Source organism: Lepidochelys kempii, chromosome 2 (genome assembly GCF_965140285.1).
Source record: "Lepidochelys kempii isolate rLepKem1 chromosome 2, rLepKem1.hap1, whole genome shotgun sequence".
In the NCBI taxonomy this organism is placed as follows: Eukaryota; Metazoa; Chordata; order Testudines; family Cheloniidae; genus Lepidochelys; species Lepidochelys kempii.
The window spans coordinates 205,791,668-205,804,199 of record NC_136381.1 but is presented as its reverse complement, the minus strand read 5'-3'; the positions used below and the strand labels follow the sequence as shown (position 1 = coordinate 205,804,199).

The following is a 12,532-nucleotide window of genomic DNA, read 5'->3' as shown; positions in this document are numbered from 1 at the left end:
AGCATCTTCCCAACTGATAGCCCAGTTCCCTTAACTCCCATGAAGTCTTTTCTTGTCAGTGGCCATTGTTTTGTTTCCTGATTGCTCTTCCTAAGAGCTCCTTTTGGTTTAACTCCTCAAGACAGACTAAGCAATATCAAGCAAGTAAATATAATGTTAAAAAAAAAGAAAGATCTTCCACTTGCTCCATGACAATGTAGCACAATAAGACGTTCATGCCTTGAACATATTTTTCTAAGTCACTTTATTGTTTAAAATTTCAGCACACTTGATCTTCAATTTATTTTTGTACCGCTCATGAAATACTGCAAGAACCATACTGCACTGTAGAGTATACACCTCTGCAACTCTAAATACTGATTTCCCACTCCACGGGCAATGTAAAAAAGACAAAGCAAAAACCTCAAAACTATTTAAGGTAGTGACAGGAATTGAACCAATGCGGGTGTCCTTGTGACCACTTCACTTCCTCTCAGGCTACCTTTTCCCCTTATAGCTAAGCAACTTGAAACTTGAGCATTCAGCCTAAGGCATATTTAGTAGGTCAAAGAAAACATGGTCTCTCTGCATCAATGCAAGTTTCTTAATTCCAATGCATAAGATACTTATTAGCATTGAAAGTTTTCCATTTAGAAGGGTAGGTGTTGTGCTATAACTTGCTATTTTTGAGATATTTGTACACATATCCCTTCCTTCCTCAACCCAAATGGAATGTTAATAACTGACAGTTCAAATAAATAGCAAAAATAACTAGCAACATCTAACTCCTACCCTGGTTCTAGCGCATATCACTGAAATAAATATAAAATGAATCATTGGTTTGTTGGGGTACTAAAGAAGCTTACTATATTTATAAAAATAAACCAGGGGAAGACAGTAATTTTTCTTATTCTGTCCCATGTAGATTACACTATATTGCTACAGCTGAGAAGGCTCATAACATGTCACACCTTTGTAGTGTACCTCTTTTTGACAGCTTCAGAAAAATTAGTTGGCACTTCTTTTTTTGTGCTTTTCAAACACAGATTTGCAAAAGAAAATAATGCCATATAACTGAAGTCACTGATTTAAAATTAAACAAGCTTTGTATTATTAAAGAGAGAGAGTGTCACCTGAAATATATATAGCACAGAAGAAGGAAATGCAAGGCCGATAAAGGACTGGATTTTCCTTTTAGGAAGTTTGTTATATGGCAAGTTTTTGTTTCATAATGCAAAATAAGTTAATACAAAATAAGGGTTCATACAACGAAAACCACTATTACTGCATAAACCTTTTCAACTGCTGCACAAAAATACCTAAAAATAGTTAAAACATTTTGGATCATCAACAGACAATCTTTTGAATATGAAAAACAAAGTGTTTCTTCTGTTCCATTAGAAACTGTCAGCGCCAAACACTGAATCAAAAATGTTACAAAACTTGACACTATAAGTTGCTTCACAGAAAATTCTGCCAGGCTTCTCTACAGCTCGTCATGCTTGTATGTGAACTCCCTGGCAGATATAAATCCATCACGGTCTTCATCTTCTTTATCAAATATGTCGTCAGCCAAAACATCATGATAGCTGTCATTTACTGGTGCTCCATGATTTTCAAATTCCTTCTTCAAATATGCTTTCACCTGTTGGGCAAGAGAGATTAATAGTTTTTAGGGCTGTCAAGTGATTAAATAAATGGTATTCTATTATTAACAGTGTGATTAAGTGCGATTAATTTTTTTAATATTTTGGATGTTTTCTACATTTTCAAATATATTGATTTCAATTACAACACAGAATACAAAGTGTACAGTGATCACTTTATATTTTTATTTCAAGTATTTACACTGTAAAAAAACAAAAGAAATAGTATTTTTCAATTTACCTAATACAAGTACTGTAGTGCAATCTCTTTATCATGGAAGTTGACTTACAAATGTAGAATTATGTACCCAAAAAACCTGCATTCAAAAATAAAACAATGTAACATTTTAGAGCCTGCACATCCATTCAGTCCTACTTCTTGTTCAGCCAACCACTCAGACACACAAGTTTGTTTACATTTGCAGGAGATAATGCTGCCTGCTTCTTGTTTACCATGTCACCTGAAAGTTAGAACAGGCGTGCTCATGGTATTGTTGTTGCCGGCATCATAAGATATTTATGTGCCAGATGTGCTAAAGATTCATATGTCCCTTCATGCTTCAACCACCATTCCAGGGGACAGGCGCCCATGCTGATGACGGGTTCTGCTCAATAACAATCCAAAGCAGTGCAGACCGACATGTTCATTTTCGGCATCTGACTCAGATGCCAACAGCGGAAAGTTGATTTTCTTTTTTGGTGGTTCAGGTTCTTCAGTTTCCGCATAAGAGTGTTGCTCTCTTTTAAGGCTTCTGAAAGCATGCTCCACACCTCGTCCCTCTCAGATTTTGGAAGGCACCTCAGATCCTTAAACCTTGGGTCGAGTGCTGTAGCTATCCTTGGAAATCTCACATTGGTAACTTTGCGTTCTGTAAAATCTGCAGTGAAAGTGTTCATAAAATGAACATGTGCTGGGTCATCATCCGAGACTGCTACAACGTGAAATATATGACAGAATGTGGGTAAAACAGAGCAGGGGACATAGAATTCTCCCCCAAGGAGTTCAGTCACAAATTTAATTAATGCATTGTTTTTTTAACAAGCATCATCAGCATGGAAGCATGTCCTCTGGAATGGTGGCTGAAGCATGAAGGGGCATATGAATGTTTAGCATATCTGCCACGTAAATACCTTGCAATGCTGGCTACAAAAGTCCCATGCAAATGCCTCTTCTCACTTCTGGTGACATTGTAAATAAGAAGAGGGCAGCATTATCTCCTGTAAATGTAAACAAACTTGTTTGTCTAGCAATTTGTAAATTGCACTTTCATGACAAAGAGATTGCACTATAGTATTTGTGTGAGGTGAATTGAAAAATACTATTTCTTTTGTTTATCAATTTTACAGTGCAAATATTTGTAATAAAAAATAATGTACTTTGATTTCAAATACAACACAGTATACAATAATACATGAAAATGTAGAAAAACATCCAAAATATTTAATACATTTCAACTGGTATTCTATTTTTTTAAACAGTGTGATTAAAACTGATTAATCGTGATTACATTTTTTAATCACGATTAATTTTTGAGTTAATCGCGTGAGTTAACTACGATTAATCAACAGCCATAATAGTTTTAATCATAAGGCTTTATTAAAATTCAGTTAATGGAGAAGAGACAGGCCTAGGAAAAGGAGTACTTGTGGCACCTTAGAGACTAACCAATTTATTATAAATTGGTTAGTCTCTAAGGTGCCACAAGTACTCCTTTTCTTTTTGCGAATACAGACTAACACGGCTGTTACTCTGAAAACAGGCCTAGGAAAAGCTATCATATTTGTTATGGGTGTACTAGACAATAAATAACTACTTCCCATTGTCACTAAGGATATAAGCTTGTCTGATAGATTTCTGCAGCCTAACTCAGAGAAGATAGCAAGGTCTTTGGTATCAAAGACAATAAAAATAGTAGGCACAAATCATCATAGCTTTAGGGTATATGCCAGAAAAAGCGCTATGAAAGTGTGTCCTTTAAGTTTGTCTGTCTGTACTGTAAAGTGAATATAACTAAAGAATGGAAATTTTTGGCTTCCAGTTATTTAGAGAGCAAAATAATTTCTCTTGCTCACAAATATCAGACGACAGTATAAGATCCACCTAACCAAAAAGAAAAAAGAAAAGAAATCAACCTCAGATCTTTATCAACTTGTTAGGTTGAGTTTCCACACCAAAATGTATTTGGGAAACTGTCCACTACCAGCATTTATTGCAGGAACAGAAATCACTATATTAAAAAATTATTCTGACACCAGAAGAACCCCACAATAAAAATCTTACGTATGAGACATGCATTTAAAAATTACTTAAACTCACTGCTGGAACATACCTATGCAGACTAGTACATTTAATTATTCTGAGTGACAACTCAATCCTCATTCAGTTGTTTGAAGTTTATCCATCTTAAATCCTGAGAGTTCTAAACCATATAACCTTCTACTGAGGTAGAAAGATATTGTAAATTAGGTAATTACAGATGACTTACCCTACAATACCCAAAATTTGTTTAGGATTGAATTAACACCAAGCCAATGGGTCATATCTTCCAGGTTTTAAAATCTCTTATCCACATCAATACACTGCTTTGTGGCATTTGTTATGGTAAGTCAATAGGCATTAATATATTGATAATTTGCAAGGCTGGCTAACACGGTGCATTAGTGAACTGGATCAGTCTTTCAGCTCTAATTCCTGTCCTCGACTGAAAACAAAAAAGGAGTTTAGTGGTCTCACCTAGCTCCCTAATGTTCCCAAACTTTTTTCCCCTGAGGCCCAGCTGTGCAGCTGCAATAGGCATTGTGGCCCACTGTTAACATGCAACCATCAGGGAGAGGGCACTGCAGGGACCAGGGCCAGTGAGAGGGCGAATGGGCCAGGCAGGTGCCACAGCCAGCCTCCACCTCAGCAACATGCTGAGTGCCTTGAGCTCATCACCCGACAGCCCTGCACCAGTCACCCACGTAGCACCCTGGCCTGCCTCACACGCTCCGACTGCCCGGGAACAAGGGAGGGCTTGGGAACCACCAGCATCAGGCGGAGGCAGGTGCGCGGGCCAAGCCCATCTGTTACCACCTGGACAATGTCGTGATCAGGACCATCAAGGTAACAGCAGCAGCGCCAAGCCCAGCCCTAGGGGGGCTATGGGGCTTATACTCCAGGATTCCCAACAGATACAGATTGCAGGGTGCAGCGGCTCAGAGCAGAAACAGCCGCGAACCCTCTGGCCTCCTCCAGCCACCAGGGGAATCACCACTTTTCGGAGCGGCCCCTTCTCTTCGCCCTCTGCCCAGTGGCTCCGCTTCGCCCTCTGCCACCCAATAGGGCACTGGGCTGTTCTGGCCCTGGGTGGGGGCCATCATCAGCTGCCACTCCACCAATATATAAAATTTTGGGGGAGCAAGGCAGCAACAACCCTCATGCCCCCACACTCCACCCATAGTCAACCACCTGGGACTGTGTTGCGGCCTACAGTTTGGGAACCCCTGCCCTAATGGATATTTTGGCTCATCACAAAAGATACATCGTATAGCTAGTACACACTGGTATAATTCAATAGGAAGGGAACAAGTCTGAAATAGCAGGAGAGATCCAGGACAGGATTGTTGCACATGCAGAAGCCTGCCTGGCTAGAGTTTTTGATTTTCAGTGTAAAATAAAATATACCACCACTTAAATATTCTTTAAACACAGATGATAAAACTAAGTGTTGAAACCTACAGTTCTTTCCACCATTAAGTTCTATATTAAAGCAGAGTCCCAATTAGAAGAGTGGCCAGCAGAGGACGAACAATGTTGAATGCTTTGTCCTTTCAGGAAGGTCACATGATGAAGTGCCATCGGATATTGGTGTTACAGCAGTAAGATTTGAAATCCAAGTTGTGGTACAAAAAACCTCTGACAAAGGTTTAAAGTAATTTTTTAACTTCTAAAAAGTTCTAAGTCACACAAATTAATATAAACATTCTAAGTGGTGCAAACCACACTTAAAATGGGTGACAGGAGGATGGATCACTTGATGATTACCTGTTCTGTTCATTCCCTCTGAAGCACCTGGCATTGGACACTGTTGGAAGACAGAATACTGGACTAGATGGATCTTTGGTCTGACCCAGTATGGCTGTTCTCATGTTATGTTAACCTAGGCCTCCATCCTGCACCTATGCACGTGAGCAGTATCTATAGACTCAAGGCCCTTTCCTAGCACTAGCTAGATCAAGCCATAGTGCACTAGACCCTTTCTTGACAAATATCAGATTTTACTTCAACCTTTTATGAAAGGGAAGAGTGTAGCTAGTTAGCACACTCACCTCATCCTTGGATAGCTTCCAGTCATCATTAAGATCCATCTGTTGGAATGACTCATGAGACCTTGGTCCACTTCTAATTTCTAGAAGGTCAATGTTGAATATCAGCGTGCTCTCAGGTGGAATTTTTCCTACCAAAGATGTTAAACATTGAGACAAATTAAGCGTTACATTCAGTACCTTAGAAAATCCATCAATATTTGGGCAAAGTCTTCTATTAATCCAGTTTCATTAAAGTTGTTTAGGATTGCTGGTGACTGAATTAATAAGGATTACTGTATGTATAGTAGAGCGAAGGTATGGATTTGACCCATTCAAACTGTAGGTGGCCTCTGATCCTGCGGAGAGTGAAACATATGTGTAACTTTACCATTGGAGACAGGTATGCATTTAAGTCAATCCACAAACATCAAGTGTTTTGGGAAGACAAGGTCCTTGGATCGGTCAGCCTCAGGCAGCAGAGCGTAGATCACCTCTGTACATCCGATGAAGTGAGCTCTAGCTCACGAAAGCTTATGCTCAAATAAATTGGTTAGTCTCTAAGGTGCCACAAGTACTCCTTTTCTTTTTGCGAATACAGACTAACATGGCTACTACTCTGAAACCTATCTTGAATGGGGATTTAAATTAGGCTGACTGTGGACAGCACCAAAGGGTCGCAGATAGGGCAGCTGAGGATAGCCAGAGCCTAAGAAAGCCCTGGCCATGTTCCCTATATCATCAGCAGAGGAAAGGTATCACAGGACTGCTCTATGCTGGGGTGATCCTCTCATTGCTGGCTCTAGGGCTGCAGCGCAGAATCCCAACCTTTTAAATATGTTGCTGGTTAATCTGATTGGACCTATGTGCTCAGTGTACATGCACTAAGTGAATTACTTCATTTTAGATGCTTGAATAGGCTGCTCGTTTTCTGATGGAGACACAGAAAGCAGTCCACTTTTGGCTCAAAATGGTTGGAATTTTTAAATTTATCACACACTGGCTTTATCACCATTTTATCTTTTAGCATTTAGGTTAGTAAGTCAGTAAGATAATTTAAATGATTAACATTTTAACATGATTAACATTTGAGGCACACAGCTATCAAAAGCACATTTTCATCTTCGGCACACCACTTTATTTTGTGACTGCTGTGCAAAGCCTACAGAAGCAGAATACACATCCTTGCTTTTGTTCCCCAGACTACAGCCCCCTGCCCCCAACACTATCCTCACAGCTCTGAAACAGTTTCCTCCAGGTCATCTCTTCTACTACTTGCCTGATAGGGTGCTAATGATCTCCAGAAAGCTCAGTAAGAGAGATGCTAACAGCCTTTTAGCATGTGCAAGTGAGTAGTGAGTCTTGGGAATACAACTGAAAGGGGACAGTGAGTGGGCAGTGATTCTTCTTAGGGTTACAGGAAAGAGTACAAGGGTAGCACCAAGGATGGAGGGCCTGGGGACAGCATGTGTGCATTGGGGAAGGCAGCATGAAGAAAGAAAATGGACCGGTTATTCCACATACCTGCTGAGTGTATTATTTGAAAGAGCCGTAGGCAGGCACACACTTTACAAAAGTTTTCTGGAGCAAACCATTTCTTATGGCAACTGGCAGGTTTGTTTAATTCTACAACAGGCCTTTAAATATACAAAATAAAGTCGCACTGTATGGATTGACAATTCTTCCTTAGAAGTCTGGGGGCTAGCTCACCACTGCCTTGTTTCTTAATTATTTACACTTGTGCTAAATAAGTGTGCATAAAGTGGCACCAAGTGAAAATGGTAGCATTTGACATCCTTTTTGTGTAGTTATTTACATCTGGGCACGGTAGTAGAGAATTAGGTACCATGGTTGTCCTGCTGGCAAAAGACTAGCCAAGATGCATTAATTTAAATTACATGCTAAAAGCTTGCTTTGCTTCTTGCATCATTTCTGGAAGACAAAACACAGTGCTTTTAGAAAGCTATAATTGAAAGTTTTATTTTAAGGGAAAATGTGTTTAGTTGCCCTCCACCTCTTGCTCCTCCAGTTTTGCCAGAATACACACACACAGTATATGGAGTCAAGTATTCCCAATTCCTAAACTAGTTTTGTATTATGAGAAGGCATAGTAGGAGAGTTAAGTTTCCTCAGAGAATACTTACTCCATCTGTATTAAAGGTCACACATTGCCTTAGATCCACATGACAGACAATCCACAGTGATGCAAGTACTTAGCCCTATTAACTGTTCAAATAATGATTTTTTTTTTAAAAAAAAAATCACAATGTTGTAGCCTAACAGCTAGCTATCTCCAGTTTGCACTCTCTTGTCCCAACAAGACATATGGAAGTATTTACCATCTTGGAAAGTGAAAAATCACTGCTAAAGCTTGATAAAGTGAGGCAGAGCCACATTACCACCACCAATTCTGATAAATCAATCCTACAGCACAGAGACAAGTCTTTACAGTGGATATACATACAGCTGTGCTAGGGTCTGGTCAGTCACACCACACCTTGTTGAAGAAGTGCAATAGCTGACTTCCATTCAGGGCAGGCTAAATGGTGGAACAATTAAATGCCTCTTTGTTTAGCAATAGCTGAAACAATGGAAACCCCCTTCTCAAATACAAGACCATATACAAGCCTGGGCAATGGCTGGGATTTCCCAGTGGTCTAACAAACAGAGAGGCAGACGACTGATGTGATTGGAGGTGTGTATCAGCACACTTGCCATAGAAGCATACTGAGAAGGCAGCAAGGAAGGCCAACAGCTAGACGGAGAAGAACTTGACATTGAGAAAGAGCTAAGGGAGAGAGTTTTTGGGTTGAATGCTGGCTGGAAAGAGGCTTAGATCTCCTGCTGCTTGATTCCTGTTGTGTTCAGGAAAACAGGACTTTATGTACATTCTTTCTAAAGAAGGAGGATTGCATCAAAGAAATGTCTAACTCCTATCAATTTCTCTTCCTAAGGGAAACAACCTACAAAGACCTCAAAAATCTGTTAACTACTTAGGACAAAAGAGGTAACAATACAGGTTTAGGAATGCATTGAGCTTGAGGAGGATTTTAAAGTATTACCTTTCCCTTCTTTTCCGTAAGCAAGGGATGGAGGAACAGTTAGTTGTCGCTTTTCTCCTACACACATATCCTTCAAACCTTTGTCCCAGCCTTTAATGGCTTCCTTTATGCCAAGTGTAAACCACATAGGTTGACCATTGTTATGCTTGTGGCTGAAAAAAATGGAACAAAATATTTTAGTCCCTAAACTGTTTAGTATGTCCAAGATTAACCATATCCTAAGCTGAACAGGCTCATACTGCAGAGTTACAGAATTAAACCCCTCAATAATAACTTGGCACCTCTTTAGTGACAACAGACCTAGACCTTGCACTTCTAAAGCATAGAAAAAAGCAGTGAAATTAAAAATAAAAACAAAACCTCACCCTACACATGAAAATGTCGGTGGCTAGAGCCAGCACATTTTCTTTTTATGCTGGAAGCAGCAAATCTAATAATTTGTATCTCTGATCACTGGTTTCCGTTTAGTTACTGATCATTGTAGAAATGGAATCATACGGTTAAGAACACACAGTCTGATTTGATGTATTGATTAGTTGGTAGACAATAAAGGCTGAGATTTGTTTCTGAACCTTGATAGTAGATTGTAAAATACGTAGTATGTTTAAAAGTGTTAACTGTGTTTGTCTTTTGAAATAACCATGTCAGGTAGAAACTCACAGAAGCCAATATGAGCCAACAACACTACACAATAGATGTGTAAGTTTAGCACAGAGGAAGTAAATGGATTCAGGGAGAACTTTAAGTTTAGATAGGTAGAATGTAACCCCTCCCTTCCAAACTGAAATGTGGCTAGTACACCAGGGCGATAACCACTGTACAGCATGCCATAGGATTCCTAGACACCAATCCAATGCTCTTAAGCACGTGACTAATCACAGTCATATTTAACAAAATGTTTAGAAAAAATTAAAGTCAATAAAATTGGACTGAATTCAATCCCACTGACTTCCATGGGACTTAACATGTGCTTAACTTTAAGTGCATGTTCAAATACTTAGATCTGAATGGACACTTGCACATTTCAAATAAAGAACATGCTTAAGTACTTCGCTGAAATGGTGCCTTAGCAACTACAAGACTCAGGACCTCTACTTTAGGTATTATTCAGAAGTCACTGCTAGCAGCTCAGTGCTGTTGAGTACGATGATGGAATATGAGTTGTAGTACTACAGTATAAAAAAGTGCCTCAAAAACCACTTTATATAGCATATAGGTTTTCTACAAGGTCTCCCATCCAAATAGTGACCAGGCCCAATCTTGTTTAGTTTAAACATCTAAGCACTTCAGACCTGTGCAGTTAGAATCTTTCTTAACCAGTACAGCTGGTTGAAAACATTGTGAAAATTTGTCACCATTTTCATAGATATATTGTTTTTAGCTGATTTTTCTGACCAGCTGTATTTACCAGATACTGAAAGAAGACACTTCAAAAAATACAGAAATTAGTCATCAGCGAACAATTTGTTAGAGGGAATGACAAACATTAATAAAATTCCTTTATCTGTAAGAGATAATTGGTCAAAATTTACTATTTGGTGAGAGACGTTAGTTTAGACTGATCTGTAAAGAAAGAACAAGCAGTCTGTACTAGCTGGACCTCTTGTAGAAAACATATTTTGGACCTAGCCTGCAAACATTTAAGCATGTTCATTGCTCCTCATCGCCATAGCATCTGACTTTCATGTAAACTCAGTATCAGTAGTGAAGCTGATTTCATGGAATTTCTGGCTCTTCTCCCTTTTGGGGATAAAATGTCTGTTTAGAAACAGATTTTTTTTTTTTTTGGTTGATTAGTTTCAGGGATGGGGGGAGGGAGGAGAGGGGAAGAGTGATGTTTAGATAGAAGATGTCAATGTCGCAATTATCACTTTTCCTGTAATGGAAATTACTTTTTAAAGTGAAAGGTTCTGCACAGTTTCCTAGAGATAGATTCTGGATTGGCCCAATCTCCTTTGGAAACTTGTTCTATAATCAGATGTCCTTTTCTGCACATGAGAAGCCCCACTGAGTTACTCAAGACTATTTATGAGCATAAAGTTACTCATACCTATATTTGCAAGATTGAGGCCAATACCTGAATCAGCCGCCCCCACTCCCTGTAAAAAAACAAAAACAAAAAAAAACCCAGTTGCTTAAGGCCACCATCCTTCAAGGGGTTCCATGAGGGTCTGTCTGTGTGGAGCAATTTGGATGTTTAGTTTTATTTTTGGGTCTTCATTGGAAGTGAGGGTGAGGGGGAAAGAAGCGCGGAAACACAGATCACATCCTTAAAAACAAGTATATTCCATCAGTTATATTGCAAGAGAAGGAATTAATGAGGGACACTTTATTGTTAAAATGAGTATATTGGGGTACGGATATATTGATGGGGTTTAGCTGTTTTATACATATATCCTAGTGCCATGGAGCTTAGGCAATCACTATCCACACCTAATCTTTTTTTAAAGATCACCAAAATTGCCAAGAAAGCTTTAAGCCAGCACCTAATCTCTTAGCTACATGTATTTATCTTACCTGCTTGAAAGAGTTACTTACGTGGAGTGAAACATTGAACCGTCTTTTTCCAAGTAGCCTTCATAATGCACCAACAGCATATCCCCCCACTTGGTTTTCCTCTGACAAATGAATGGCTTATGGAGCACCTCAATCTTCACTTCTGCTTCTGGGATAAGAGCCCCAGTCACACAGGTAACAACCACACAGAAAAGGGGAGCCCCACAGGCCACCCTCATCCTCGAGTCACAGCAAAGGCTATTTGCCTCCAAAAGAAAAAGAAAAAAACAAACAAGCACCTGGATGAGGGATGCGTAAAGGGGTTTCGTACAGCAGGGAGCAAGGGCCCTCACCGCGCCTTCTCCTGGGGCGGCTCCATTCGGCGCTTTTCGCAGCCGCCAGCACGGGGGGATTCGGTCGTTCCTTGCCCAGCGACGCGGCCAGGCGCGGAGTTTCGCGGGGCACTTACGGCAGGTTTCGCTGGAACGGACTCGGGCTTCGGGCTCCCCAGGGGCTCCAGCCCCCTGCCGAGGTGGGTGGTGCCGGGGGGAGAGGAAGGAGCCGCCGCCTCCACCCTCGGCTCATCGCTCCCCGGCAGCAGCCCGCAGACGTGGCAAAACTCACCCCAAAGCGGGCTCACAACTTCAGCCGGCGGCCCCAGCCCACAGGAGCCGGGCTCCTCTCTCTCCGATTGGTTCTCTCCGAGGGGGCGAGCCATAAAGTGGCGCTATCTATTGGGAGGCAGACCTGTCGGTCTTCCCCCCTCCCCCCGCGCCCAACCGACAGCCAGCGCCGATCAGCGCTCGGAGAAAACGATTGGTGCTCCCGGAAGAGAACGTTCGTGGACAATCCGGCCTTGTTGGAATCCTCACACAATTGAATCGGCTCCCGTGCGCCTGCGATTGGGTGGCGCTGTTGCCGGAGCCGCATTCTTATTGGTTCCCGGAAGCCGCTGCCTTTGGGTGTTCTATCTGCTCCCTTCCCGAGTCCGCGCACGCTGCTCACGTGGTGGCTCTTGGGGGGGGGGGTGGCTGGGGCATGCGGAAGGCTTTGGTTGTGCGCTAG

General features: G+C 41.0%; 1 protein-coding gene across 2 annotated transcripts; it reads right to left on the bottom strand.

The window, feature by feature from the left end:
• Positions 1 to 227: 227 nt before the first annotated feature.
• On the bottom strand, positions 228 to 12,333 carry FKBP14 (FKBP prolyl isomerase 14). 2 transcript variants are annotated; one of them, XM_073333596.2, is made up of 5 exons: positions 11,510 to 12,333; positions 8,972 to 9,123; positions 5,934 to 6,061; positions 1,867 to 1,942; positions 1,540 to 1,624 (listed from the first exon to the last, which is right to left on the bottom strand). In XM_073333596.2, the coding sequence occupies exons 1-4, from the start codon at positions 11,704 to 11,706 to the stop codon at positions 1,898 to 1,900; spliced, it is 522 nt and encodes a 173-aa protein (XP_073189697.1). In that variant the 5' UTR covers positions 11,707 to 12,333; the 3' UTR covers positions 1,540 to 1,624; positions 1,867 to 1,897. The 2 variants fall into 2 exon arrangements, with proteins under 2 accessions (XP_073189696.1, XP_073189697.1); XM_073333595.2 differs by lacking the exon at positions 1,867 to 1,942 and having other exon boundaries at positions 228 to 1,624; positions 11,510 to 12,321.
• Between the last annotated feature and the right edge of the window lie 199 nt (positions 12,334 to 12,532).